General features: G+C 59.6%; 2 protein-coding genes across 6 annotated transcripts in view; both read left to right on the top strand.

Annotated features, from left to right (window-relative positions):
* The window catches only part of TAF1B (TATA-box binding protein associated factor, RNA polymerase I subunit B), a 69,807-nt gene extending 49,344 nt beyond the window's left edge, over positions 1–20,463 (top strand). The window contains 10 exon segments of the mRNA XM_068155364.1: positions 4,675–4,852; positions 5,700–5,746; positions 7,067–7,157; positions 7,574–7,644; positions 8,223–8,401; positions 8,403–8,449; positions 11,621–11,768; positions 12,330–12,406; positions 14,151–14,320; positions 20,186–20,463. Of these exon segments, the coding sequence (XP_068011465.1) occupies positions 4,675–4,852; positions 5,700–5,746; positions 7,067–7,157; positions 7,574–7,644; positions 8,223–8,401; positions 8,403–8,449; positions 11,621–11,768; positions 12,330–12,406; positions 14,151–14,320; positions 20,186–20,463 (1,286 nt within the window).
* Positions 20,464–20,558: 95 nt separating this feature from the next.
* Positions 20,559–26,655, top strand: part of GRHL1 (grainyhead like transcription factor 1) — a 30,439-nt gene continuing 24,342 nt past the window's right edge. The window contains exons 1-3 of one of the 5 annotated variants that reach the window (XM_068155330.1): positions 20,559–20,702; positions 24,003–24,189; positions 25,311–25,381. In XM_068155330.1, the coding sequence (XP_068011431.1) occupies positions 20,683–20,702; positions 24,003–24,189; positions 25,311–25,381 (278 nt within the window). In that variant the 5' untranslated portion in view covers positions 20,559–20,682. Of the gene's footprint in view, positions 20,703–20,978; positions 21,291–24,002; positions 24,190–25,310; positions 25,382–26,655 lie in introns of those variants that run through there. The other 4 variants (XM_068155332.1, XM_068155331.1, XM_068155328.1 and 1 more) reach the window with 4 other exon arrangements.

The raw sequence follows: 26,655 nt of genomic DNA, 5'->3' as shown, positions 1-26,655 counted from the left end.
GCTGTGTGCAAACGGCAGTGGTGACGGCTGGTAAACGCGGTGTGGTCGCCGCAAGATGTATCGGGGGCGGCCCCGGTCGATCGGTTGATAGTTCTCAAACACATCTTTCAGCTGCAACTCAGATACACCTGACGCTGCATCTCGTCCTGACAAAGTTGCTCTAGCTGCAGCAGCCATTTGCTGTTCCAGTTCATAGGTTTTAACACAGTTCATGCATTCTCGCCACGGCTTTTGCAGCTTGATGGTAACCCAGTCCCACAGTTTGTCAAAAAGCTTATCTCCTAACTTACACCATTCTCCTTCATCTCCCTCCTCGTGTAAATGCTCTGCAAACCTTCTCCAATAATTTATGTTTCTTTGTCCTAAATCATCGTTAATCTCTGTTTTCTTTACTTCCTCTATTTCCGCAGTTTCCTGTATTCTTGCTAATTCATCATTCGGCAACTCAGAAGAGTGAGGTGGCGGAGGAAATTCCTCCTCTTTGCTACTGACACTGCTACTTTCACTAGTACCTGCCACTATGCCACCCAAACCCCTAACACATGCAGCCTTCTCCGTTATCAGTTGTTCTTGAATTTCCTCCAATAACTGCAATCCACTATGCGTTATTCCTGCCCCATTGGGGTCTGAATATTCTAAACGCGATCTAGCTTGCCGCGCTGCTACTTGCTCAGCATGGTGCCTATCTAAACACTCCATTACTGCCTTCCACCACTTCCCACATTTTCGTGCTTGCTTATCTTCATCTAACCCGTGCAACCACAAGTCTTGGCCAAACTTTTCCCACTCGCTCTTTTCAAATACCTCATTAGGATCCCTAAAATACTTCAACTCCTCTGCATATTCTAACATGGGTACTAACTCCCTTTTAAAATCTAACTTACATCCTCGCTTTTCTAAAAAGCACTTAAATAAATCATACGCTGCCTGCCTATCCATTACTATCTATTATTCGTTAATCTGTGCGCACAGACTCAGAGCAGTATCGGCTTACGGCGTCTTCAGTCTCTGCTGCTTCCTCCGCCTCTCTGTGGGTCGGTAAACACAGCACCAGTACTGCTATCCTGGACCGGAATACTTCTTGCTTTCCGCGCTCTCGAACCCTGATAGTCCTCTTCGGAACGGCACGGCTTCCTTCTTCGCCGTGACTCCTTTCGGAGATTTGCAGAACCCTCCTTTTGGGTTCAGGACCCACTCTGTGGGGTCCCTGTTCAAGGCGCCACTTTGCCGCAAGAAGGGGTCGACATACAGATCAATGTGATCGATCGAATCCACTTTATTAGAGCATCAGACAAGCTTATATACAATTTTAGTTAATTATGCCTACTATTCACTTGCTTATTGGATACTTGCTAAATGTCAACCCCACCTCTTGCGGTTGCACGTCCTGGTTCCTTGCTCAGACAGGCCAACAGATGTATCCTGTTTTTGAACAAGTCCAGACTATTTCAGGGACAAAAGTCCTTGCTCAGCGTCTTTGCTTATTGCAACGGTTCATATGCTTGTCATATACACTGGGTCCTGTGTCGCCTTATATTTTTATCTGCAAATGCAACACAGTCTTCTACTCCTTTTGCTCTTAACCATTCTTCCACAAGGGTCGGGGTGGATTTCTCTTGCCACCCCTGGCAGGGACCTGTATCCATCCCTCTCCGCCTCCAGGAACCCTTCCCTCAGCAGGGGAGATCTGCAGAGCCTTCTCCCACAAATCTAACTCCCTTTCACTTTCCCTTATTGTCCTTAGCCTAGCTACCTCCTCCTTCAGCTCAGCCACTTCATCCTTCAGCTCTGCCACCAGGCTGAGGAGAAAATTCACCTGCTCACACCGGACACAGGTGTCCTCTCCCACCCCCTCTATTCCAAGTGCCAGGCTGAAGCACTCTCTGCAGCTGGCAGCCTGGACTCCAGCATGTTGGTAAAACAGCTCTGTCTGGGCAGATGCTGCTTTTTTACCCTTCGTCCGAGTGACGACCATGATGCAACGTTTAAGGTTTGGTTTTTGTGTTTGGGACTTTTTTTTTTTTTTGTCACCCAGCCGATAGACTAGCTACTGAACCACAATGGCGCCACGCGCACAGCCCGGGCGGCTTTTAAAACTGCCACGGCTGACGTCAGGCTCCCGTGCCCGTGCAGGCTCGCGTGAGCACAATCCTGCCAGCTCCTCCCCCTACCAGAAGTCCTCCCTGGTCTCCTTAGGAGACCTAATTGTGGCCTTCCAGGATCTGCAGGGGGCTGCAGGAAAGCTGGGGAGGGACTTTTGAGGGTGTCAGGGAGGAATAGGACTGGGGGGGATGGAGCAAAACTAGAAGTGGGAAGATTCAGATTGGATGTGAGGAAGAAGTTGTTGCCCATGAGGGTGGTGAGAGCCTGGCACAGGTTGCCCAGGGAGGTGGTGGAAGCCTCCTGCCTGGAGGTGTTTGCAGCCAGGCTGGATGTGGCTGTGAGCAACCTGCTGTAGTGTGAGGTGTCCCTGGCCATGGCAGGGGGGTTGGAACTGGAGGATCCTTGAGGTCCCTTCCAGCCCTGACAGCTCTGTGATCACCTTGAAGCCCAGCCACAGAAGGAAGAGCTTGCAGTGAGAAGAGGAGGAGCAGTGGCTGTGAGCTGGGGGAGGGGAGGCTGAGGCTGGAGATGGGGAGGAAGGTCTGGCAGTGAGGGTGGGAGGTGCTGGCACAGGCTGCCCAGGGCCAGCACCCTGCAGGTGTTTGTAGGCATTGCTCAGATCCCCTCTCAGGCTGCTGCTCTGCAGGCTGCCCAGCCCCAGGGCTCTCAGCCTTCCTCCTCAGGACCTTCAGCATCCTCAGAGCTTCCCTTGGACCATCCCCAGTACATCCCTGTCCCTCTTGCAGTGGGGAGCACAGACCTGGAGGCAGTGCTGCAGGAGTGGCCTCAGCAGGGCAGAGCAGAGGGGGAGAGAACCTGCCTGGAGCAGACTCCCTTGCAGCAGCCTGGCTGCCCTCTGGGCAGCAGGGCACACTGCTGGCCCCTGCAGAGCTGGCAGGCCAGCAATCTCCTCCTCTGTGCTCTGCAGCAGGCCAGGCCAGCTCCTCACCTGGCTCTGAGTGAGCGGTGGCTCAGGAGAGAGCCTCTCTTAGTGCCTGGGATCCAGGAAGCAGGCTGGGAGTGCTCACAGGGAGCCTGCTCCCTGGCTCTTCCCTGCCTGTTGTGTGCCGGAGGCTTGGAGCTGAGCTGCTGCTGCAGCCTGTGTGAGCAGCAGGAGGGCTCAGGTGCAGCTGGCTTGGGGCTGTGCTCCCTCACACCCTGCTGCCCTGGGTGGTGGTGCCAACAGCCCAGCTCCAGTCTGGCTGGCTGAACAGGAAAGGTGAGAGCCGAGGGGGTGGAGCTGTGGCATGGTAGGCAGAGAGCAGCTGCAGCTTGGGGCTGGGCCTGGCTCTGTCTGACACAGCCTGCTGCAGCAGCTGTGGGCTGGGCTTTGCAGGGCTGGGCTGGGCTGGCCCCCAGCCAGGCTGTGGTGGGGTGGCAGCAAGCTCTGCCTTGCTGGGGCTGGGCTGCTCCTCACACCCAGCTCCTCCTTTAAAGGCAGCTCCTGTCCCACTCACAGCCCTGAGTGCAGCCTGCCCAGGGCTTGGCCAGCCCCAGGGGAGCCTTGGCAACAAGATTTGGGCTTCCCAGGCCTTGTCTAGGCTCTGCTTCTGTGGATTTCAGACAGGCTCCCCCACGGTGCTGGGCAGCAGTAGAGGGCTGCAGCAGTGCTGAGGGGCCTGGAGCAGCTCTGTGAGGAGGAGAGGCTGAGAGCCCTGGGGCTGAGAGCCTGCAGAAGAGCAGCCCCAGGGGGCTCTGATCAATGCTGATCAATCCTCCAAGGGTGGGGGTCAGGAGGCTGGGACCAGGCTGTGTTCAGTGGTGGCCAGGGACAGCACAAGGGGTAAGGGGCACAGAGTGGAACAGCAGAAGTTCCTCTGAACATGAGGAGGAACTTCTGTGACTGAAGGCTGGCAGAGCCCTGGAGCAGGCTGCCCAGAGAGGTGGTGGAGTCTCCATCTCTGGAGTCATTCCAGACCCTCCTGGATGTGTTCTGTCTGCCCTGCCCTGGCAGGGGGCTTGGACTCAATGATCTCCTGAGGTTCACTCCAGCCCCTACCCCTCTGTGATTCTGTGGCACTGGCACAGGCTGCCCAGGGAGGCTGTGGATGCCTCCTGCCTGGAGGGGTTCCAGGCCAGGCTGGATGAGGCCCTGAGCAGCCTGGGCTGGGGGGAGGTTGAAGGTCATCCAGTGCTGGCTGATCTGTGAGGTCCCTTCCAGCCCAGCCCTGCTGTGGCTCCTGTGGCCATGTGAGAGACATCAGACTGTGTCAGGAGGGTGGTTTGCTTCCTCCCTGGGAGCAGAGGCCCAGAGACACAGAGTGCACTGCCTTGGGAGGGACCCCAGAGGTCATCCTGTCCCAGCCCTGCAGGCAGCAGGGACTCCCCCAGCTGCAGCAGGCTGCTCAGGGCCTCATCCAGCCTGAGCCTGAGGACCCAGGGCCAGGAGCAGCCAGGTCTGGCTGAGCTGGCCCTGCCCATGGCAGGAGGCTGAGCAGAGAGCTGGGAGGTCCCTTCCAGGCTGAGCCACCCTGGGGTCCTGTGGCTGCTTCCATCCAGCACAGTGCTGCCAGGGGTGCTGTGCTCAGCCCCAGCAGGGGGTGGTGCCAGCCTGCCCCTGTGCCTGCCCAGATGAGCTGCACAGCTGGACCTGCCTGCTGGTGAGGAAGCTGGGGCTGGGGGCAGCTGAGGTCCTGACCCTGGTGCCTGCCCAGGGCCTGAGCTGCAGGCTGAGGCACAACCTGCTGGCTGCAGCTCTCATCGTGGTGGTGCTCAAGCTGCTCTTCCTGCTGGATGATCACTATGAATGGTAAGGGGCACTGCACAGAGCCCCCCCTGCCCAGCTGCCTGCAGCACAGCTGCCAGGGGCTTTGGACAAGAGCTGGCAGTGCCAGGGTGAGGGACAATGGCTTTGGGCTGGGAGAGGGGAGACTGAGAGTGGGCATGAGGAAGAAACTGTTGGGAGTGAGGCTGGGGAGAGCCTGGAACAGGCTGCCCAGGGAGGCTGTGGCTGGATGAGGCCTGGAGGTGTTCCAGGCTCAGGCTGGATGAGGCCCTGAGCAGCCTGGGCTGGGGGGAGGGGTCCCTGGCCATGTCAGGGGGATGGAGCTGGAGGGTCTCTGAGGTCCCTTCCAACCCAACCCCTGCATGATTCTGTGACTGTCCTGACTGAAAGATCTTTGTCCAGGTTGGGAGAGAACTCCAAGATCCTCAGCCCAGCCCTTACCCCAGCACTGCCAGGGCACCTCTGAGCCATGGCCCTCAGCACCACAGCTGTCAAACCCCTCCAGGGCTGGGGACTCCAGCATTGCCCTGGGCAGCCTGGGCCTGGGTCCCCTGCCTGGGGACTGCCAGGACTCCCCTGCCTGGGGACTGCCAGGACTGCCCTGCCTGGGTCCCCTTCTTCCCTTGGCAGTGTGGGATGCAGAGTGCTTGAGCTGCACTGAAACTCAGCAGCAGGAAGCAGCCAGCTGGAGGCATCCTGCAGCCCAGGCACTGCTGATGGCTCCCAGTCATCACTGGGAGCCTTGGGAGTGCAGTCAGGGGTGCTGCTGGTGATGTCCTTGGGCAGAGCATCGATGCTCAGGGGGTGGCTGTGAGCTGTGCTGGGCTCTGCAAGGAGCCTCTGACTGCCTCTGCCATTGGCTTTCTTCCAGGCTGCTTTCAGACCTTGCAGAAGAAAGAAATAAGAACAACCAAGAAGGTAGAGGAAGAGCTCTGCTAGGGGCAGGCTTAGGGCTCTCTGGAGGGGCTCAGAGCCTGGAGCAGCCAGGGCTGGGGGAAGGCTGAAGATGATCCAGTTCCAAGCCCCCTTCACCATCCCTCCTGCCTCAGCCCATCCTGGCTGTCCCTGCCCCTGGCAGGGGGCTGGCACTGGCTGAGCTTTGAGGTCCCTTCCAAGCCATTCCATGACTCAGTGAATCTCACTTTGGAGCCAGGCTGCCCAGGCCTGGATTGGTCATTGCAGGCTGGGCTTGGTCTCAGGGCAAATCCTTCCTACAGCTCCTGCTCAGCTGAAACAATCTCAGTCCCACAGGCTCATGGACTCATGGAGTGCTTGGGTTGGCAGGGACCTTCCAGACCCTCCAGCTCCAACCCCTGCCATGGGCAGGGACCCCTCCCACCAGCCCAGGCTGCTCAAGGCCTCATCCAGCCTGGCCTGGAACACCCCCAGGCAGGAGGCAGCCACAGCCTCCCTGGGCAGCTTGTGCCAGACTCTCCCCAGCCTCACTCTCCAGAATTCCTTCCTCCTCTCCAGTCTCAGCCTCCCCTCTGCCAGTTCAAAGCCACCCCAGCTCCTCCTGTCCCTCCAAGCCCTGCAGCATCCCTGTCCTGGGCAGGGGAATGTGGTGCAGACCTTGCTGGGGACCTTGCTGCTTCTCCTCCATGGCTGCCTCTTGGCTCAGAGGTTGCTGTGTGCTGGGTGAGGATGGATGGGTGCAGAGCACTGATGGTGAGGAGCAGATACTGAGGGCACCAAACCACTCTGGGATCAGATCCAGGCTTCTTGGGGCTTGCTCACCAAGAGGCCTCAGAGCTGATCGGGGTGCTGAGGCCAAACACCCTGGGAGAGAGTGGGGGAGCTGGCAGCAGTGCAGCTGAGGAGGTAGTGGTGTGGGGGTGGTGCTTTGAGGGCAGAAAGGCCAAACCAGAGCTCAGAAATCTCCAGGAAGGTCTTCCAGGGCCTGATGCAGATCCCAGCTGGAGATAAGGTCAGAGTTGGCTTGCAGTGGTTTCCCTTTCCAGCCTTCCAGCAGCTTTTGAGGCTCACCTGAGCCTTTGGGTCCTTTCTTACCATCTCAGCCAGCGCCAGCGCCTGCCCCTGCCCCTGCCCCAGCCCCAGGCTGCTCCACCTGGAGCTGCTCATCCCTGGCAGCCAAGCCCAGCACTTCCCTTGGGCTTGGAAAGGCTCCAGAGGAGACTACACAACCTCCCTGGGCTGCCTGCTCCAGGGCTCTGCAGCCTCACTCAGAGCAGTGTCTGGAGGAGCTGTGTCTGAGCCTGAGCCCAGGCCTCTCCCCAGATGGGACCTGCTTTGAGCTGAAGAAGTGGTACAGGGTGGTCAGGAGTGCCCTGAACAACAAGCAGCAGAGGCTGGATGAAGAGAGAGCCAAGTGAGAGGGGCTGAGGCTGGCTGTGCTCTGGGGCAGGCCTCCCACAGGAGCTGCTCCTCACTGCTGGGGTGCATGGAGCCAGGGGATCCCTGTACTAATACCACTGGATCCAGTAGATCCCTGCAATGAGGGCAGGGGATCCCTGGCTGGATTTCCCCTTCCCACTGCTGGTGCTGCTCACCTCCTCCCTTCACCCCAGGGGCTCAGTACTGCTGCTGGGAGGGCTCCTGGCTGTGTGCAGGGAGCAGCAGCTCACTGCTGGCACTGCAGCCAGGCTGGGCCCTGGGGGCCTCTGACAGCCCTGCCCTGGGCTCCTGTGCTGTGAGCCCTGCAGTGCTGCCAAGAGCTGCTGCAGCCTGGCAGGGGTTGCTGCAGGCATTGCTGCAGGTGCTGCAGCAGCTGGGCTGTCTCTGCAGGTGCCTGTGGAGGTGTGAGAAGCCTCTCTCCTACTCAGCCCAGAAGTGGTGCAGGGTGCTCAAGAGGAGGGGTGAGTGCAGCTTGCTTCTCCCCAGCACTGCAGGCCTCTGCTGCAGCTGTCCCCACCCTGGGCAGGCTGCAGCCCTGCCCATGGCAGCATTTCTACCCTCAGCTGCCTCCCATCCCTGGGTGCCTCTGCTGGAGCACCACAGCCTGTGCCACAGCACTATGCTTGTGCTCACCTGGGGCTGCCTTTGCCAGCCCTCCCTGGGAGCTGCTGAGCCCCAGCTCAGGGGGAGCTCCCCCACCCTCTCCCCTGCTCTGGCAGCTGCCTGTGCAGAGCTGTTGGTGAACACCATCTGGTTGCAGCCCCTGCCAGGGCAGGGCACCCAGGGACACATCCAGGAGGGTTGGAAGCTCTCCAGAGCAGGAGACTCCATCACCTCTCTGGGCAGCCTGCTCCAGGCCTCCAGCAGCCTTAGGTTAATGAATACAGCCCTGCAGAGCCTCTCTGACCCCCCAGGGATCTATAGACCAAACCAGAGACAAAAATGACTCTCAGAAGAGAGGAGGCCCCAGCCCTTCCTGCAGTCAGCAGCAGCAAGCATCCCTCCAGAGGCTGAGGCTCCTGCCTGGTGTCTGTTTCAGAGACAGCTGTGAGGCTGCAGCATCAGTTTGGGAAGCTGGCTGTCAGGATGGCAGCAGCTAAGAAGCCCAAACCTGCCAGCTTCCAGTTCCAGTGGCCTGAGGAGAACCCAGCTGGGAGCTGCTTCCATGGGCACAGCCTGCAGGCAGCAGTGCAGGAGGGCTGCAGCCCCCCCCCGGCCCCTCAACCCCCACTACTGGCTGTGCACAGGCAAGCTCTGCTCCCAGAGGTGAGTGCTGGGGCTGGGGCCCTCTGCCAGGGCACTGCCAGGGCTGCTGCCCTGCAGCTGAGCCCTGCACACAGCTCTGCGCCCACAGCTGCTCCAAAGCAGCTCCCTGGGGAAGGGCCTTGGGGAGCTGCTGGGCAAGGAGGCCAAAGGGCTCCTGGGGGGCATTAAGAGTGTGGCCAGCAGGGCAGGAGAGATTCTCCTGCCCCTCTGAGAGCTCTGCCCTGCTGAGACCACACCTGGAGTGCTGAGTCCAGCTCTGGGCTCCCCAGGTCCAGAGGGCCTGAGAGATACTGGAGAGAGGCCAGGGGAGGCCATGAGGATGCTGAAGGGCTTGGAGCAGCTCTGTGAGGTGGGAAGGCTGAGCCCTGGGGGTGGTTAGCCTGGAGAGGAGAAGGCTGAGAGGGGATCTGAGCAATGTCTGTACAGATCTGAGGGGTGGGGGGCAAGAAGGGGCCAGGCTCTGCTCAGTGCTGTCCTGAGACAGGACAAGGAGCAAGGGACCCAGACTGCAGCCCAGGAGGTTCCACCTCAGCATGAGGAGAAACTTCCTTGGTGTGAGGCTGCTGCTCTCTTCTCCCTAGTCTGAGGTGACAGCAGGAGAGGCAATGGCCTCAGGTTGCCCCAGGAGAGGTTCAGGCTGGACATGAGAAGAAACTTCCTGACTAGAAGGGTTCTCAAGCCTGGCACAGGCTGCCCAGGGGGTGGCTGAATGCTCTTCCTTGGAGGGGTTTCCCAGAGGCAGAGCTGTGGTGCTGAGAGCCATGGCTCAGCCCCAGCCCTGGCAGAGCTGCAGCAGGGTTGGGCTGGAGGGTCCCAGCTGAAATGATTCCCTGAGCCCCCAGAGCAGAGCTGGCAGCAGGGCAGGGGCTGAGCTGTGCTGGGGCCTGGCTCCTGGGTTCCTCCTGTGTGCAGCTGACGGGGGGCTCAGGACACCTTCACATGAGACCAGAATGTGTTGGGGCCCTGGATGCCATCCTGAACCTTCCCTGGCGCAAGCTCCTGGATGGCATCTGCAGGAGCCCTAGCACTGCCTGCCTGATCTTCCAGGCACTCAGAAGCCCTTGGCAGCAGCTGGCTCTCACCTCTGTGCCCTCTCCTCTGCCCAAGGGTTCTTTGCTGCTCTCTGCTGCTGCTCACATCACCTCTCCCTGCTGCAGCAGGGCAGGAGCAGGCAGAGGGCTGTGTGGCAGAGCTGAGGCTGTGGGGCTGAGGAGCAGCCTTTGGCTGAAGAGCAGGGCCAGGATCCCTGCAGCACAGCTCTGCATAGGCCCTGAGCTCCCAGGCTGTGCTGCTGGGAGCCATCTGCCATGCAAAGGCTGGCTGGGGGCTGGCATTCCCTGGGGGAACACATCAGGATGGTAATGGCAAACTGGCAGAGCCTCCACCAGGCCCCATTTGAATTGCAGCTCTTTCCCACTGGGTCATTTGCAAGGCAAGTAGCTAATTACACATCTGACACTGAGAGTGGAAAACAACATCTCCTCCCCAGCTGGGAGGGTTTGTGTTCTGCAAGTGGCTGCGGAGCTCCCAGCAAGCTCACAACTTCTCTGGCTCCAGGAGCCAGCCCAGGCTGAAGTGCTTCCCTCATGGAGCCCAGAGCCATTCAGGTTGGAGAAGCCTCTGGGACCATTGTGGTGGGTTAACACCTTTTTCTGAAAACAAAAGAAGAAAGCAGGGTGGAGGGCTTGTGGGTACTTTACACTCCCTGAAGGGCGTCTCCCCCCTAGGAAAGCTGAGTCTGTTCCACTCCCCCCTCCCTGCCCAGCAAGGGTATAAAAAAGCAGGACCTCATAGCTGTTGGATCTCCTTTTTGCTCCTTACCTTTTTTTTTTTCCCTCCTCTCCCTGTTTGGAGGGAGGAGGTGGGAGGGAAGTGGGGAAGAGATTCTCAGCCTTTTCCCCATTTGAGCTTTTAACTCTCAGTTAAGGCTCAAACCACTACAACCATCCAGCCCAATCTCCCACCCAGCACCTCCCTGGCCCCTGGGCCATGTCCCAGAGGTAAATCTCAGAACCACAGAATGCTCTGGGCTGGAGAAGGCCTCTGAGATCCTCCACTCCAACCCCAACCCAGCCCCCCCATGGCCACCAAGCCCTGGCCCCAGCTGCCATGGCCACAGGCATCCCCCCCCAGGTATGGGGACTTCACCACCTCCCTGGGCAGCCTCTGCCAGTCCCTGACCACTCTTGCAGCACAGAAATTGTTCCTCCTCTCCAACCTAAGCCTCCCCTGGCACACCTCAGGCCATCTCCTCTGCTGTCACTGGTTACTTGGCAGCAGTGTGACTGCAGTGGGCAGAGCTAGCAGCAGCACTCAGGGGGAGGAAAGCTCTCAGAGTTTCTTTACAGACTTCCAGTCCTGAGCAGCACTCAGAGTGCAGAAGGCTCCTGGGGATGGGATGGGAGGGTTCTGGTTGGGCCCAAGGATCCTAAAGCTCTTTTCCAGCCTAAGTGTTCTCTGGTTCTGTACAGGAGGAGCTGGGACAGGGTGGGAGAAGTGCTGGGAAAGAGCAGGGCCAGAGAAGGGCAACAGAGCTGGGGAAGGGTCTGGGGAACAGGGCTGGGAAGGAGCAGCTGAGGGCCCTGGGGGTGTTGAGTGTGGAGAAGAGGAGGCTGAGGGAGACCTCATTGCTCTCCGCAGCTCCCTGAGAGGAGGCTGGAGCCAGGGGGGGTTGGGCTCTGCTCCCCAGGCTCAGGGGCTATCAGGAGAGGAGAGGTGGCCATGGTGGGCTTGGGTTGGGGTTGGACTGGATGCTCTCAGAGGTTTTCTCCAGCCCAAAGCACTCTCTGATTCCAGTCTGCAGCTCCTTCCCCAGCAGGTGACTCCAAGCTTCACCTGGTTGGTGAGCCCAAGGTTGCCATTCCCAAGCCTGCTCCATCTGCTGAGAGCTGGAGGCAGAGCCCCTTTGGCTCTGGTCTGCAGGGCAAGCCCCTGACCACTGCTGCTTGGGCCTGGCCCTGGCTCCTTGTGCTGTACAGGCTGCTCCTCACCAGCTCTGACCACAGCTCAGGACCCTGGGGTCCTGTCCTCTGCTTCAGGGTTTGCCAGGAGTGGGTTCCCCAGGGCAGGGCTGGGATGGGACTGGTGCCCTGCAGAGCACCCTCTGAGTGCAGCCAAGCATCCAGCAGCAGCTGAGGGGCACTCAGGAGCTGCTCTGCCCTCTCCCTGCAGGCTGTGTGGCCGCCTGGCTCACTACTGAGAAGCGGACTTCCTCCAGAGCTACCACTTCGTGCTGAGGTTGTTCTCCTTCCTGCTGCGGGTGGAGCCCTCCTCCCTGCACCAGGAGGTCTGCCTGCTGGAGCACAAACTCTTCCACAGTGTAGTGGTTTGAGCCTTAACTGAGAGTTAAAAGCTCAAATGGGGAAAAGGCTGAGAATCTCTTCCCCACTCCCCCCCACCTCCTCCCTCCAAACAGGGAGAGGAGAAAAAAAAAGGGTAAGGAGCAAATCCACTAAGCAACAATCTGGAGTCAGCTTGGAAGTAGAGAGGCAAATAATTTTTTTTCTCCAAACTATATATATAACAATAACAGGAAAAAAAAAAAAAAGGTTCACAAGGGCAAGGAACAAGAATGGATGGGAGTGGGACAGAAAAAAATAATACAAAACCAGTCTGTCTCTGAGGAGGTGCAGAGGCAGCAGGGAAAAGGATCAGGTCCGGCCACATGGCTGAGGATCAGGAGGGCAGCTGCAGTAGCTCTCATCCAGCAGAGGCAGGAGCCAAAAAGGAGATCCAACAGCTATGAGGTCCTGCTTTTTATACCCTTGCTGGGCAGGGAGGGGGGAGTGGAACAGACTCAGCTTTCCCAGGGGGGAAACGCCCTTCAGGGAGTGTAAAGTACCCGCAAGCCCTCCACCCTGCTTTCTTCTTTTGTTTTCAGAAAAAGGCGTTAACCCACCACACACAGGAAGCTCAGCAAGAAGCCAAGGGCCAGCAGGAGGCTGAGAAGGTGAAAAGGTCTGAGGGGAACAAGAGGAGAGCTGTGGGGAGGAGTTGTGTGGGTCCCAGCCCACAGTGTGCAGCTCAGCCTGTGCTGAGCCTTCTGCCTGCAGGGGCACTGAGCCCTGCTGCTGGACTGCAGCTGCTCTGCCACCTTCCCTGGCTCTCAAGCCACTGCTCTCCAGCAGGGGAAGTGAGCATGGAGACCACTTGCAGGCTCCATTCCCTCACCCTGCAGCAGAGGAAGCCACAAAATCACCATCTGGGGGGGGAGGGGGTGGGCAGAACTGGAGATGCTGTGGGGGTGCTGCACAGCACATCAGCAGCTGCTGACTCTGTGAGGGTTGCAGAATAAAAGAGTCTCTGGGTCTGTACCTGCTGAGGAGCAGCTGCATGGAAGGCACCTTGAAGATCAGCCAGCTCCAAGTCCCTGCCATGTCTCCCCACCCTCACTGCCAAGAATCTCTTCCTGCTCTGAAGCTGACTTGAGTGGGCTCAGAAAGTCTGTGGCTGCTTGGGAAGATGATTTCTTGTTCTGAGTGTTTGTGGCAGGCAAAGCTCAAGGCCAAGCACAGAGCAGCAGAGCTGAAGGTGTCTTACTCTTCTTGCTGCAGTCACAGTGGTAGAGCCCTCTGAGATCAGGCAGCCCAGCACCAGCCTGGCCCCCAAACCCTGCCCCCAGGTGCCATGGCCACGCTGCCATGTCTGTTAGAAGCCTTGCAGCAGGTCTCTGAAGGACACCTTGGCAGGCAGAGAGGATCCACTGAGCTCAGGAGACTTCACCTGACAGACTTCTGCCCTCAGTTACAGCTGCAGCTTGCAGAGAGAAGCACTGCAAGAGGAAGAGCTGAGCTCCAGCCACTGAAAATGATTCTGCTCACTGCTGCATCCTTGGGAGTGCAGCAGAGCTCCCTCATACCCTGCAGCAGGGGAAGGCTCTGCTGTACTCAGCTGGAGTGGGGCTGGCAGGTACCTGCCAGAGCCCTGTGCCTGCTGCATGGGCAGGGGTGTGGTGGTTTAGGCTGGGTGCTGGCCCAGATGCCACTGCACAGACCACCACACCTGGTGGGAGGGGGGTGGTCACAGGAAACCAGGTATTCTATTCCCATAATGCCCTGCTTCCCTATAAAATGTCCATGCAGGGTCTTCACTTCCTCTTTTCGTCCCCTGCTGCTGCCTAGGTAAAATGGCATGAACCGCCTCCCTTGGGCCTGCCCAGGCCCAAGGCTGGGTTGGGGGGGGGGGGGAAAAGAGCCCTGGGGGGGGGATTTGGGTGTACCCCCAGGTGGGGATGGGATGTTCTTGGGCATGTTCTGGGATCTCTCTCTTTGTCACGGTGCTTGTGGTTCTCTGTAAAGCTTTCATTGGTGTTTGTTTTTAAATTGTTTTTTCTATTTTTTCCTATTTAAACTTTCCATCACTTTTGCAATCAGTTTGAGTCGTTGTTTCTGCCCGTGGTGGGGAGGGGGTTTGCCCCAACCCATTACATTTTGGCGCACCAACGTGGGGCTGGCTGCTGTGCCCACTCTGCAGATTGATTGCAAAAGATGGAGAGTTTAAATTTAGTTCTGGGCGTCGGTTTGGATTTGGAAGTTGGGGCTCAAGTTTTATTGCCAGGGCGACTGTGTGAACTCCTGTGGATTGCAGAAGGACTCCTGGTGCATGGCTGATGGCATGGAAGTCCCTCCTGTTGCTTGGGAACAGCGAGGGGTGGCTCTTTCTGTGACTTTCTGACCAGGATGGCTTAAGAATGCTCGGGTAGCCTAAGAAGGCGAGACCTGCCTTCTCCTCCTTGTTCTCTGCGGAGCGACGAGCGGCAGGGAGTGGAGCGGAGGAGGGGGCAGCGGCAAGCAGAGCGGGGTCGGCCCGCAGCCACTGTGGGGGACGGCCACCCGCGGCGAGCAGGCAAGCGACGGCTTCCAAAATCCGAGGGTGAGCGGGGACTTCAGCTGGAAAGCTGTTCTCAATGGCTCAGAGAATGTGCTCATGGCTTTGGCTGAAGCAACCATTTGGATGCCGAAGGGGTGGAGTTGACTTGGACTCTGCATCGCGGCGACAGAGACGGCGGGGGCCGGGCCAGCTGCGTTCAAGCGGCGGCGGCAGCTGTAAATCTTTCCCTGGTGTTTTCAGATATGCTCCGAGAATGGCGCCGAGCACCTGGCTCTGCCTCCTCTCTTCTCAGCGAGTTGTGCTGCAGCCGCCCCCTCTGCCAGGGGAGGGCTGTGAATCGGATGCGGTGATGCCTCGGTACGCGAATCCCCGGTGTGGGGGTGATGTGCCTGTGATGTGCATTTGTGTAGCTTCGGACCATGGCTGGAAGCGGTCGGCTGCAGCTCCCTGGAGGGATGGAAAAAAGCAGTCGTGGAGCCTGATTGCTCCGACCGGCTTGCCCCAGGGGTGGAAAAAGCCGCTGAGTAACTGTAAAAGCAAACAAAGGCTCGGCTGAGAAGTTGTGAGGTATTGCCAAGTGACCAGGATGTCCCAAGGAGTCCACAAGGAACTCACACTGCAGGAGAATGACTCTGTGTCGCTGGGAGGTTCCATCATATGAGGAAGAACAACTGGAATGGATAGACACTTGAGCCTGAATGAGAGACTGTGTGGAAGGACGCCCAGATGAAGACCTGGACTGTTGCTAGACATGTCATCAGAACAGTTCCAATTTGATGATATGTTTTGGGTGCAAGGATTATGGTATGGAATAAGGGGTGGCGTGTGGTGGTTTAGGCTGGGTGCTGGCCCAGATGCCACTGCACAGACCACCACACCTGGGAGGTCCCAAGGGGTGGGCCCAGCCCAGGGGGTGGTCACAAGCAGGTATTCCATTTCCCATAATGCCCTGCTCCCCTATAAAATGTCCATGCAGGGTCTTCACTTCCTCTTTTTGTCCCCTGCTGCTGCCTAGGTAAAATGGCATGAACCGCCTCCCTTGGGCCTGCCCAGGCCCAAGGCTGGGTTGGGAGGGGGGGGGAAGAGCCCTGGGGGGGGGATTTGGGTGTACCCCCAGGTGGGGATGGGATGTTCTTGGGCATGTTCTGGGATCTCTCTCTTTGTCACGGTGCTTGTGGTTCTCTGTAAAGCTTTCATTGGTGTTTGTTTTTAAATTGTTTTTTCTATTTTTTTCTATTTAAACTTTCCATCACTTTTGCAATCAGTTTGAGTCGTTGTTTCTGCCCGTGGTGGGGAGGGGGTTTGCCCCAACCCATTACAAGGGGCAGAAGGGAAGACTGTGCCCCTGCAGCACTCAGTGCTGGGCCTGCCCAGGGTGATCAGTCCCCAGCTGTGGTGGAGAAGCTGAGAGGCCACTGGAGCCTTACCTTGGAGTCACAGAGTCATGGAATGGTTTGGGTTGCAAAAGGTCTCTGAGGTCACTGAGTCCAACCCCCACCAAGCCCTGGCCCCAGTGCCATGGCCCCAGGGCTCTGGAACCCCTCCAGGCATGGGGACTCTACCATCTCCCTGGGCAGCCTGTGCCAGCCCCTGGCCACTCCTGCAGCACAGACATTGTGGGAGCTCAAGAGCCCTGCTGCAGCTTGCTGTTTGTGTGCTCCCCAGGTGTGAGTGGCCAGAGCAGCAGTGATAGAGATCAGGTCAGAAGTTTGAGGGCTGACGTAAGGCAGAGCTGCAGCTCATCCTCCAGAGGATGCTGCTCTGCACAGCTGTGCCAGGAGCCAGAGGGGCAGCAGGGCAAGGCAGTGCTTGCAGAGGCATCCCTCTGGGCTTTGGGTGGGATTCACTGAAGAAAGGAAGGATGGTGACAGCAGGACTGAGGCAGAGGGAAGGGTGCCCAGGGGGGCAAGGCCACCAGCAGCCTGGCCTGGGTCAGCCATAGTGGAGCAGGGCAGGGATTATCCTGCATTCAGCACTGGTGAGGCCACAGCTTGGGTGCTGGGCTCAGTTTTGGGGTCCTCACTCCAAGGAGGACAGTGAGGGGCTGGAACTGGTACAGAAAGGGGCAGCAAAGCTGGGGAAGGGTCTGGAGAACAGGGCTGGGGGGGGAGCAGCTGAGGGACCTGGGTGATAGGAGGAGAGGCAATGGCCTCAGGTTGCCCCAGGAGAGGTTCAGGCTGGACATGAGAAGAAACTTCCTGACTGGAAGGGTTCTCAAGCCTGGCACAGGCTGCCCAGGGGGTGGCTGAATGCCCTTCTCTGGAGGGGTTTCCCAGAGGCAGAGCTGTGGTGCTGAGGGCCATGGCTCAGCCCCAGCCTGGGCAGGGTTAGAGGAGGCTTGGGCTGGAGGATCCTAAAGGGCTTCTCCACCCTGTTGTGGTCTATAAAAGGATATATTAATGTTCAATAACCTGAGCAATTAATTAAAAAAATATTAATAATTTAATCACAAAAATCCCGCAAAAAAAACACTAATCAAAACCTATTTACAGATTCGAGGGATTGGGTCGTGGAACAGATACCTCACCAGCAGGAACAAGTACCAATTTAAACAATATGTACAAAAATCCAGAAACAACAAACAGCACTTGAAACTGTAAAGAAAAGCAACCTCGGCAATGAAGCCAGCGATTGCCCACAATGGGGTGGGGGAACTCTAGAATTCCCTAAGGCAACAGACCTCCAATAGATGCTTATAAAAATCAGATATTGTAATTACTCACTGATCCTGATACCTCGTGGCACACGTTAAGATCTAGACAAACCAAAATGGCGCCGACCACGTGGAAGCTGCAGGAGCAACGTTTCACTTTCTGTTGGTGTCTGCAGCTTATTACTGAGGCAGAATTTGTTCCCAAAGGGTTTGTATCTGAAAGCTTTGTAGAGAGGAGGTTTCTCAGCTGTAATCCGTTTGTAGCAGCGCTCGCTCCTTTCTCCAGTCAAATGAAACTGTCCCGGGAACTCAGCTCCTCTGGGGTTTCGCCTCTCGGCCCGGCAAGACGTGTGTCTGTCCTCTGGGCTTTACAACGCTGAAAATAGCGAGGGGTCCTTGCTGTCTTGTCTGGGTAAACTGAAACACAGTTCAGCTTCCAAGCGAAGCTTGTGGCTCCTTCCAGAGCATTGACAATTGCAAGACCAGGCTCTGGCTCTTTGGGCTGATACTTATAGATTTCCCGAGGCAATAATGGCCAGTAGCAGCACAGATCTAGGGATAAAACCCTGGTATTGTAACCTATAGAAAGCCTTCTTTCCAAACGTGGCCAAAAGCATGCCAATCTGGCTCATTCTGGCTCTGAGACATGTTCAAGCAAGCCTAAAGAACCAGATCTACTAACTTCTGTCTCATTGTCTCATTCAGAGTAATTTTGAGGCTTTTTGTCCATCCAGGACACACCCCAAGCCACTCAGTGGTTCTAAAGGTAAAGGGAGAGGTGGAAGAGAGCAGTGGAAGGTCTGGGAGAGGGAAGAGGTTGTAGGGAACCCCAATGAACACGGGGCAGGGTACTGCCACAGCAGGCTGGCACCGTGCTGTGCCCAAGCCAGGGCTCTGCTAGCCCCTGTGTGCTTCGTGCCTGGCTCTATCCAGAGCTGATGCAACTGGGTGACATCAGAGAGGTGCCGCCACAGGAGGTGGTAGGCAGTGTGGTGGTGCCCAGCAGGGTGGTGTCACAATCCTGTTTGTGTCACTGCCTGCAGCTGACTGTGGTGCCCAGAGCTGAGCAGCCCTCCCCTCTGAGGGGGCAGCAGCTGGCACTGATTAGAGCAGGGAGAGAACGATCCTGCCAGGGGCACTGCTGGGCATGACCCTGAGCCGCGGTGGGGTTGGGCTGGAAGATCGTGGAGAGCTTTTCCCACCCCAGCCCCTCAGTGACTGCCTTGGCTGCAGCCACCTCGGCAGCAGCTTGGCTGTGGCCACCCCAGCAGGAGTGCCTTGGCTGTAGCCACCTCGGCAGCAGCTTGGCTGTGGCCACCCCGGCAGCATTGCCTTGGCTGTGGCCACGCCGGCAGCAGCTTGGCTGCGGCTACCCCGGCAACAGCTTGGCTGTGGCCACTCAGCTGCTTGGCTGTGGCCACCTCGGCAGCAGCTTGCCTGTGGCCACCCTGGCAGCAGTGCCTTGGCTGTGGCCACCCTGACAGCAGCTTGGCTGTGGCCACCCCGGCAGCAGCACCTTGGCTGTGGCCATCCCAGCAGCTGCTTGGCTGTGGCCACCCTGGCAGCAGCACCTTGGCTGTGGCCATCCCAGCAGCTGCTTGGCTGTGGCCACCCTGGCAGCAGTGCCTTGGCTGTGGCCACCCTGACAGCAGCTCGGCTGTGGTCACCCCGGCAGCAGTGCCTTGGCTATGGCCACCCCAGCCCCTCAGTGACTGCCTTGGCTGCAGCCACCTCGGCAGTGGCTCGGCTGTGGCCACCCCGGCAGCAGTGCCTTGGCTGCGGCCACCCTGGCAGCAGCTTGGCTGTGGCCACCCCGGCAGCAGCGCCTTGGCTGTGGCCACCCCGGCATCAGCTTGGCTGGCAGCTGCTGGATGTGAAGCCACATCTGGGCCTGGACCCTTGCTGCAAGTTTCTCCCCTTTGGTGGCTCCTAGAGCTGTCCTTGTGCACAAACAGGGCAGAGGCTGTGACCTAGAAGGGGAGGCTCTCCTTACTGTGCCTGCTGGATAGTGGCAGCAGATATCTGCAGCTCCTTGGCATGTGACAGATGCTGCTGCTGCTGCCCGGCTGCCATCCAGCCCCTCGCTCAGGCAAGCAGCAGCCCACCCTCACTGCCCAAGGACAAGCTTCAGGTCTCCAAGGAGAAGCTTCATCTCCTCCTGCTGTCAGCTCACACTCTGCTGCTGCTGCTCTTCAGCCAGAGGATTTGGGTAGATTTCCAGCAGTCTCCACTGGAGTGGAGTCTTCATCACCAGATGGACACTGGGTGCTAGGATGAAGTTCTTGACAGTGAGGGTGGGGAGGGAGACACTGGAGCCAGGTGGCCCAGGGAGGCTTTCAGGTTGCCTTCAGACTTTGCAGAAGAGAGAAATAAAAACAACAAAGAAGGTAGAGCAAGGACTCTGCTAGATGCAGGCTTAGGACTCCCTGGAGGTGTTCAGGGCCTGGTTGGATGAGGCCTGGAGCAGCCTGGGCTGGGGGAAGGTTGAAGATCATCCAGTTCCAAGCTCCCAGCCATGTAAGCTGTGCCCATCCAGGGGCCTTGGAACTGGATGATCTTCAACATCCCTTCTACCCCAACCCATCCTGGGTGTCCCTGCCCATGGCAGGGGGCTTGAAACTAGATGACTTTCAAGGTCCCTTCCCTCCCAACCCACTCCATGATCACAAACCAGTCCTAGGCTCACCCATGAGGCTCACCAAAGCTCACCATGGTCCGTGAGCTTTGGCACTGTGCTGACAAAATTGTCTTTGGGTCTTCCTAAGAATGGGTTTGGTACAGGAAGGAAGGAATCAGGTTAAATGGGGAGGGAGGGGAAGAAGGGGGGAACTCATTTGTAATGAAAAATAAAAGATGCCAGGGAGCTGCCCTGGCACAAACTCCAGCACAGGGAGTCCCTGTCTCAAGGTCAGGAGGAGCTGCTTGACTTTTAGGGAGCCCTGGAGCAGGCTGCTCAGAGTGGAGTTGCCTCTGGAGGGCTTCCAACCCCCCCTGGCCGTGGTGCCCCTGGGCAAGCTGCTGTGGTGCCCCTGCTCTAGCCGGGTGTTGGACTGGGTGAGCTCCAGAGGTCCCTTCCAAACCCCCGACCCGGGATTCTGTGCTTCCCTCCTGCCCTACTGCCAGTGCCAGCCATGAGGCAGCCCTGGCACACGGCAGCTGGCAGGACAGCGCCAGGAGCCTGCGGTGCCAGCGCCTCAGCCCCATGAGCGGTGACACCGTGGGGGGGAAGTAATTTCCTTTCCTCCTCCCAAAAGCCTTTTTGACAGCGGGGCGGAGGGGGCCGGCGGACAGCGGGCGAGCATCTTTCCCCTGCAGCTTTACTCCTCGTTTACTCGCGGCGTCCCCAAGGGGCTGGGGCTTGTATCGTACCCTATCGGACCGGACCGGCACGGCACGGCACGGCACGGCACGGCACGGCACGGCACGGCACGGCACGGCACGGCACGGCACGGCACGGCACGGCACGGCACGGCAGCGGAGCCACTGTGGAACCTTCGCTGCCCCCGCCCCCCACCGCACTCCCGCCCAATAGGGGCGCGGCGTCCCCGCCCCGTGCCGCCGGGCAGCCAATGGGAGGCGCCGCGCGGCGCCCGTCCACCTGTGGCTGCGGAGGCGCCCGGGCGGGCGAGAGGAGCCGACAAAAGCTGCCGGTGCAGAGGGCTGCGCTGTTCTCCTCTCCTCTCCTTTCCTTTCTCCGCTCTCCCCTCCCGACCCGCCGGGCTAGTTCTGCCGCCCGTCGTCTCCGCCAGACATGACACAAGATTACGACAAGTGAGTGAGCAGGGTGCGGAGGAACCGGCTCCGGTCCGACCGGTCTCTCCGGATCGGGTGGTCGAGGAGGGAGCTGCAGTCAGAGGGGGCTCGCCGCCCCGGGGCTCGCTCCCCGCTGGGGCTGGGCTGAGGGGCAGCCGCTCTCCCCGGGGGACCGCCCCGCGCCCCCCCTTCTGTTGTCTCGGAGGAGTAACCGGAGGTGGTGGTGGGGCGGTGCGATGCGATGCGATATGGCGAGGGAGAGGAGGAGGTGGGGGGAAAGCCTCGGGGGGGACCCCGGCGGCGAGGCGACTCCGGCGGCTACCCCGCCCCGTCGAGGCGAACGGCGAGGCAGGGCCGGCTTTGAAACACGACACCGACAGCGAGGCGTGGGGCAGCACCGCCGCCGTCCGCCCCTCGCCCCGCCGCGCCTTAAATGCGGGAGGTGGCGGCGGCGAGCCGGGTCACGCCGTCGGGAGGAGCGGGCGCCGCCGCAGCGCCGGGCTAGGTCTCGCTGCCGGGGGCTGAGGGAGGCGGGCGGCGCCGGGCGGGAGCTGCCCCCATGGACTTCTACGAGGCGCATCCGTCCGGCAAGGTGGACTTCGGCAGGTAAGGGCTCGGCGGCGCCCACCCGCACCGGCAGCCGGCCGAAGCGGCGGCCGAGGGGTTCCTTCCGTGCGGGACGCGGCCGTGAGAAGCTTTCAGCCCCAGCGCCACGCGTGATCGTGCGGCTGCCGAGCTGCCGTTCCCAGCCGGAGCCATCGCTGGGGCTTGTCCCGAGCCTGTCCCGTGTTCGTCTGCGGGCACAGGCAATGGGGTCCCTCGGAGGGAGTTTGAGGAAGCGATGGTAAAATGTCTGTGTTTCGGTGACGGGCGGCTCGGACGAGCTCCTTCCCAAGGGAGTGTGAAGGAATTTTACCGAATCCTGGCGGTTTTTCGCTATTCTGCTGTCGCGGAGGCCGGGGCTGGTGCCGCAGCTCCCTCGCCTCGCTGCGGTTCGGGGGGGTTACGGCTGCTCCCCGCCGGTGACCCTTACCAGACGCAGCCAGGACGGTTGAGGTCCAGGCGCTTTGGTTTTTCTGGTGGTTAGGAGCCAGCGAAGGAAAAGGAGAGAGATGTGCCCCGTACGAGCCCGGGCAGGGGGCACCGGGGCTGAGGGTCGCGGTGTCCGGGGAGCGGGAGGGAAGGTGGGCTCGGGGTGGGTGACTGAGCAGGAGTCGTTCCTGAGCCGGGGACGCAGGAGGCTGCAGGGAGAGGATGTCTGCGATGCCAGCTCCCGGGGGTGCTCCTTCCGCCAGAGCCACGCAGCAGGGAGCCTGCCGGCAGCCTCTGCTGGCTCTGCCCCGACCCAGCCGATGCTGTGCCTGCCGCTCCGGGAGCAGCTCCACGTGCTAGGGCCCTGGCAGCCTAGCAGTGAGGAGCGATGCGTGTTTGCCTTCTGCTGGTGGTGCTTCTTCCTGAGCTGAGCTCCTGACAAGCCCTGCACTGCCCCAGGGAGACCTTCCCTTGCCCCGCTGCAGGGGGCAGGCTGCCCGGCGGGCACCGTGCGTTGTGCCCGGGCACTGCGGTGGCAAATCCTACAGAGATTTGGTATTTGGCACCCGCTGCCTTCAGCGGCTGCGGCTCGGTGTGTTTGGCTCTCCTGGGAGCGTTGCCTTGCTGGAGGGAATAGGCCTGGGGGTCCTGTGAGCTCCGGCAGGGCTGACTGAGCCGCTTGGCTCGGTGGGGATGGAGCTGTGCCCAGGACGCTCCAGCTGCTGCCTTCTCTGCCCGTGGCGTTCCCTGGAGGGGTTACCCAACTGAGGCGTTTTGGTTCATAGAGTCACAGAACAGCAGGGGATGGAAGGGACCTCCGGAGATCAGAGTCCCAACCCCTGCCAGAGCAGGGCAGCCAAGGCAGGGCACACAGAACACATCTAGGGAAGGAGACTCTATAGCCTCTCCGGGCAGCCTGCTCAGGGCTCTGTCACCCTCACACCAAGGAAGTTTCTCCTCATGCTGAGGTGTTCTTTCCTCCTGTGTAAGAGCAGGAGGGTGTGCCCCTCCTTACAGCCAGCCCTGCTCTGTCTTCTGCTGCTCACCTGCCTTTGGGGCCTGGCTGTTCTCCGCACCGGGGCCATCTCTGTGCAGAGGTGTAGGGAGAAGGCTTTGATGCCGGAGCTTGGCTGCTCCTCCTCGTTGTTGTTTGCCTTTTGCTGACGATCTGCTGTTGATTGATGGCCACGGAGCGCTCTGGCGAGCGCTGTGGAGCGTCCTCGGCACAGCCGCAGCTGAAGCTGTGTGAGACTCGGCTGGCACTGATAAAAGATCAAAGCAGCTTCGGTGCGGGGCGGTGGTGATAACACTGCGGAGCTGATGGCAGCGATTAGAGCCTTTCACAACTTCCCTTTCCCAACGTTCAGCTTCACAGGGTATTTCACGCTGGTGACAAGCTGCGAGCAGGGGGTGCTCAGCAGGTGGCGCTCAGCAGCTGGGCGAGGGGAGGAGAAGCTTTTTTGTTAGGGGGTTAAAATCACTTTAATGGAAGAACTATCACCCAGCCTCTTCAAAACGCCCAGCTCTGGCTGATGGCAGGTAAGAAGCTTCCTTCCTTCCTTCCTTCCTTCCTCTGCCTGAAGGAAGACAAGGCCAGGCTGGATGAGGCCTTGAGCGACCAGGGCTGGTGAGAGGCTGAAGTGCATCCAGTTCCAAGCCCCCTGCCATGGGCACACCCGTGGATGATCTTCAACATCCCTTCTACCCCAACCCATCCTGGCTGTTCCCTGCCCCTGGCAGGAGGCTTGGATCTGGATCATCTTCAGGGTCCCTTCCAACCCACTCCATGACCCTGTGAAGCATTCCCTGCTCAGCTGCTGCAAGGTCCCATTGATTGCTGCCCCTGCTGAGTCCATAACTGATAGCAGCTTCTGGGTGGTGTTTTCAGGTGCCCCCCAAGGGTGCCAGGCACCTGGCAGCCGTGGGGGCTGGAGAGAAGCTTTGCTGCTCCCCATTGTGTAGCTGTGGGTGGGAAGTGGAGCAGGCTGTGGCTTGGTGTGCTCCTGTGGGACTCGCTGCAGGCTGGCGGCATGGGAAGGCTTCGGCTCGAATTTGGAGCCCAGCAGGGCAGCTGTGCTACTCGGTGGCTTTGCCTGTGGCTGCTGTAACCTAGCTGAGCTTGGTCAGCTCACCCCAGAGTGAGAGCAGGAGAAGGTTTCTGGGCTGACTAATCCTTGCAGGGCAGTGAATCAGAGGTGAAGCCCCAAGGAAATGGTGCAGCTGGTGGCAAGTAGCCTTGGGAGCTCTTCCAAGCTTTTTCCTCCCCTTTTCTCTGCTTGGCTGCAGTAAGAGGCCTGTGCTGGTCCTGCAGAATGAGTCTCTCTACTCCCAGAGACGTCCCTACACCAGTGAGGATGAGGCCTGGAAAACCTTCCTGGAGAACCCCCTGACAGCAGCCACCAAAGCCATGATGAGCATCAATGGGGATGAGGACAGCGCTGCTGCCCTGGGCCTGCTCTATGACTACTACAAGGTATGGTGGCATGGGGGAGCTGGCACCCAGAGGGCAGCTGCCACCCTGGGAAGGCTGCTAGGCTTTGCTGGAGGGTCCTGCAGGGGCTCTCAGTAGAGCAGGAGGACTCCAGGCCAGGCTGGATGAGACTTGGAGCCACCTGGGCTGGGGGAAGGTTGAAGCTCATCCAGTTCCAAGCCCCCTGCCATGGCTGTGCCCATGGATGATCTTCAACATCCCTTCTGCCCCAACCCATTCTGGGTGTCCCAGGAGGCTCAGGCCCCACCCAACCTTGAACATCTCCATGGAAAAAATCACAGAATCACATCTGGGGTGGGAAAAGGCCTTGAGGATGCCCCAGGAGCTGTGGTGTGAGTGGAGATGCCAGGCCAAGAGGGTGAGCCAGGGCTTGGGTTCAGTCAGGGGCATGCAGGTGCTGGCCATGAGCCATGGCTGCTCCATGCCCAGGCAGTGCCTGAGGAGGCTTTGCTGGGGGGGAGTTCCCTGCTCCAGCAGCCCGCTCAGGGGGCATGCTGAAGGGCACACAGGTCCTGGGCACCACAGCTGGGTTGTGGAGGAGGTTGTGTGAGCTTGCTGCGTGGTTGAGGGCAGCTGGGTGCCACGGGCTTGTGGCAGCAGCCCTGGGGGCACTGTCTGTGTGCTCCACCACAGGGGGAGGACTTCCCTTCCTGTCTGCTTCGGCCTTGAGTCTGTGTGGGGGGCTTGGGATGGGTGCTGTGATGCCTGCTGTCTGCAGGGCAGGTCCTGCCCCCGGCACCAAACCTGAGGAGCTGAACTGAGCTCTCTTGGTGCACAGCACTGGAGGCCACCTCCTGTTTGGGTCAGGCTGTGTTCCTGGCCAGGCACAGGGGAGCTGGAGCAGCTCCATGCTCCTCCCTGAGCTCACAGGAGAAGGAAAGCCTTGGGTGGTCTTTGAGGATGTGACCAGAGAGCTGCTGTGGGTGGGGAGGGAGCTGTGGGCAGAGTCCTCTCAAGCCCTGAGCTGATCCTGTGTTAGTGGCCAGGTGCTGCCCAGCTGTGATGCTGGCAGTGGCTGATGGCAGAGATGCTTCTTTGTGTCCAGCTGGCAGTGCCCACAGAGCTGCTCTGCTGCAGTTACAGCTTTGTCTTGGCTTCCCCAGGTGCCCAGGGAGAGGAGATCCTCCACAGCCAAGCCAGAGGCAGAACATCCAGAGCAGGACCACAGCAAAAGGTACTTTGGATTTGTTGCTGCTTGGCTGCTCTTCTGCCTCCCCTCCTGGTACCTGCAGCCCTGCAGTGCTGCTGTGGCCTCCAGTGATCCCCCCTGAGGTGCAGCTCAGCTTCCTTTGCTCTCAGGGCTCAGCAGCTGCAGTATGGGGCAGCTGGAGCACAGGAGGTTGCCCCTCAGCACCAGGAGAGACCTCTGGTGCGAGGCTGCTGGAGGCCTGGAGCAGGCTGCTCAGGGAGGTTGTGGAGTCTCCTGCTCTGGAGGCTTTCCAGACCCACCTGGATGCATTCTGTGTGCCCTGCTCTGGGAGGGGGTTGGACTGGAGGGTCTCTGGGGGTCCCTTCCACCCCCCCAGCATCCCATGAGCGGTTTTGCTGTTGCTGTGTGCCCCGAGTTGTGCCCTGCCCCAAGAGCAGGCTGGCCCTGGGCTGTGTTATGGAGAGCTGAGGCTCAGCTACTTCTCACGGCCATCCCTCTGCTTGCTGTCTGCTGCTGGCATGGGGCTGGGCTGCCAGGAGCTGCTCTTTCCAGCCTGGGCACAGCGTGGTGGTTTGGGCAGCCCTTCCCTAGCTGGGGGGGCACTGCTGACCCTTCCCTCTTTGCATGTGGCTGCCCTTGGCCACTGTGCCAGGCTGCCGGCAGTGCTCTTGATGCGTGGGCTGAGGGGGAAGGGCTCCGGGGTGCTGGTGCTGGCTGCTTGGGTGGTGTTGGGTATGGACTTCTCTGGGATCCTCCGGAACTCCTCCTGTCTCTCTCTTCCTTCCTCCTCCTGCTCTGCTCTCTGGTGCCTCCCCAGCAGAAGATGACCCTGATTAAGTAGCTTCCGAATGAGGTCCATGGCAGCCAGGCCTCTACTCCTTCCATCCTCATCCTTTGAACAGCCCTAGAGTGCTCCCAGGACTCAGGTGAGGCTTTGGGCTGCCCCAGCAGCCTGCTCCCCAGCCTGGGGCTGCCACTGCTGCCCTCGCCCCAGCCCTGCTCCCACGCTGCCCCACAGCCTCCCAGCTGCCCTCTGCCACTGCAACCTCCTGGGCTGCCTCCACTGAGGGCTGGGCAGCCTCACAGCTGTGCCGGGGGAGGGCAGGCTGGCATGGTGGCTGCTGCCTCTCAGCTCAGCCACAGGGCTCTGCTCTCCTGACACCATGAATGTGGTGAGGTCCTTCAAGCCAGATCTGGCAGTCCTGGTGTGGGTCCCCAGGGGGTGTTGTGTCCCATGCCTGGGATAGAGGAGCAGAGCCCTTGCTCTCAGCCCTGCTCCATGCACCAGGGAGCAGTGA

This window comes from Melanerpes formicivorus, unplaced genomic scaffold (genome assembly GCF_026170545.1).
Source record: "Melanerpes formicivorus ecotype bairdi unplaced genomic scaffold, bMelFor1.0.p_v2 SCAF_31, whole genome shotgun sequence".
In the NCBI taxonomy this organism is placed as follows: domain Eukaryota; kingdom Metazoa; phylum Chordata; class Aves; order Piciformes; family Picidae; genus Melanerpes; species Melanerpes formicivorus.
The sequence above is the reverse complement of the archived record's forward strand: the minus strand, read 5'-3'. Positions and strand labels throughout refer to the sequence as shown.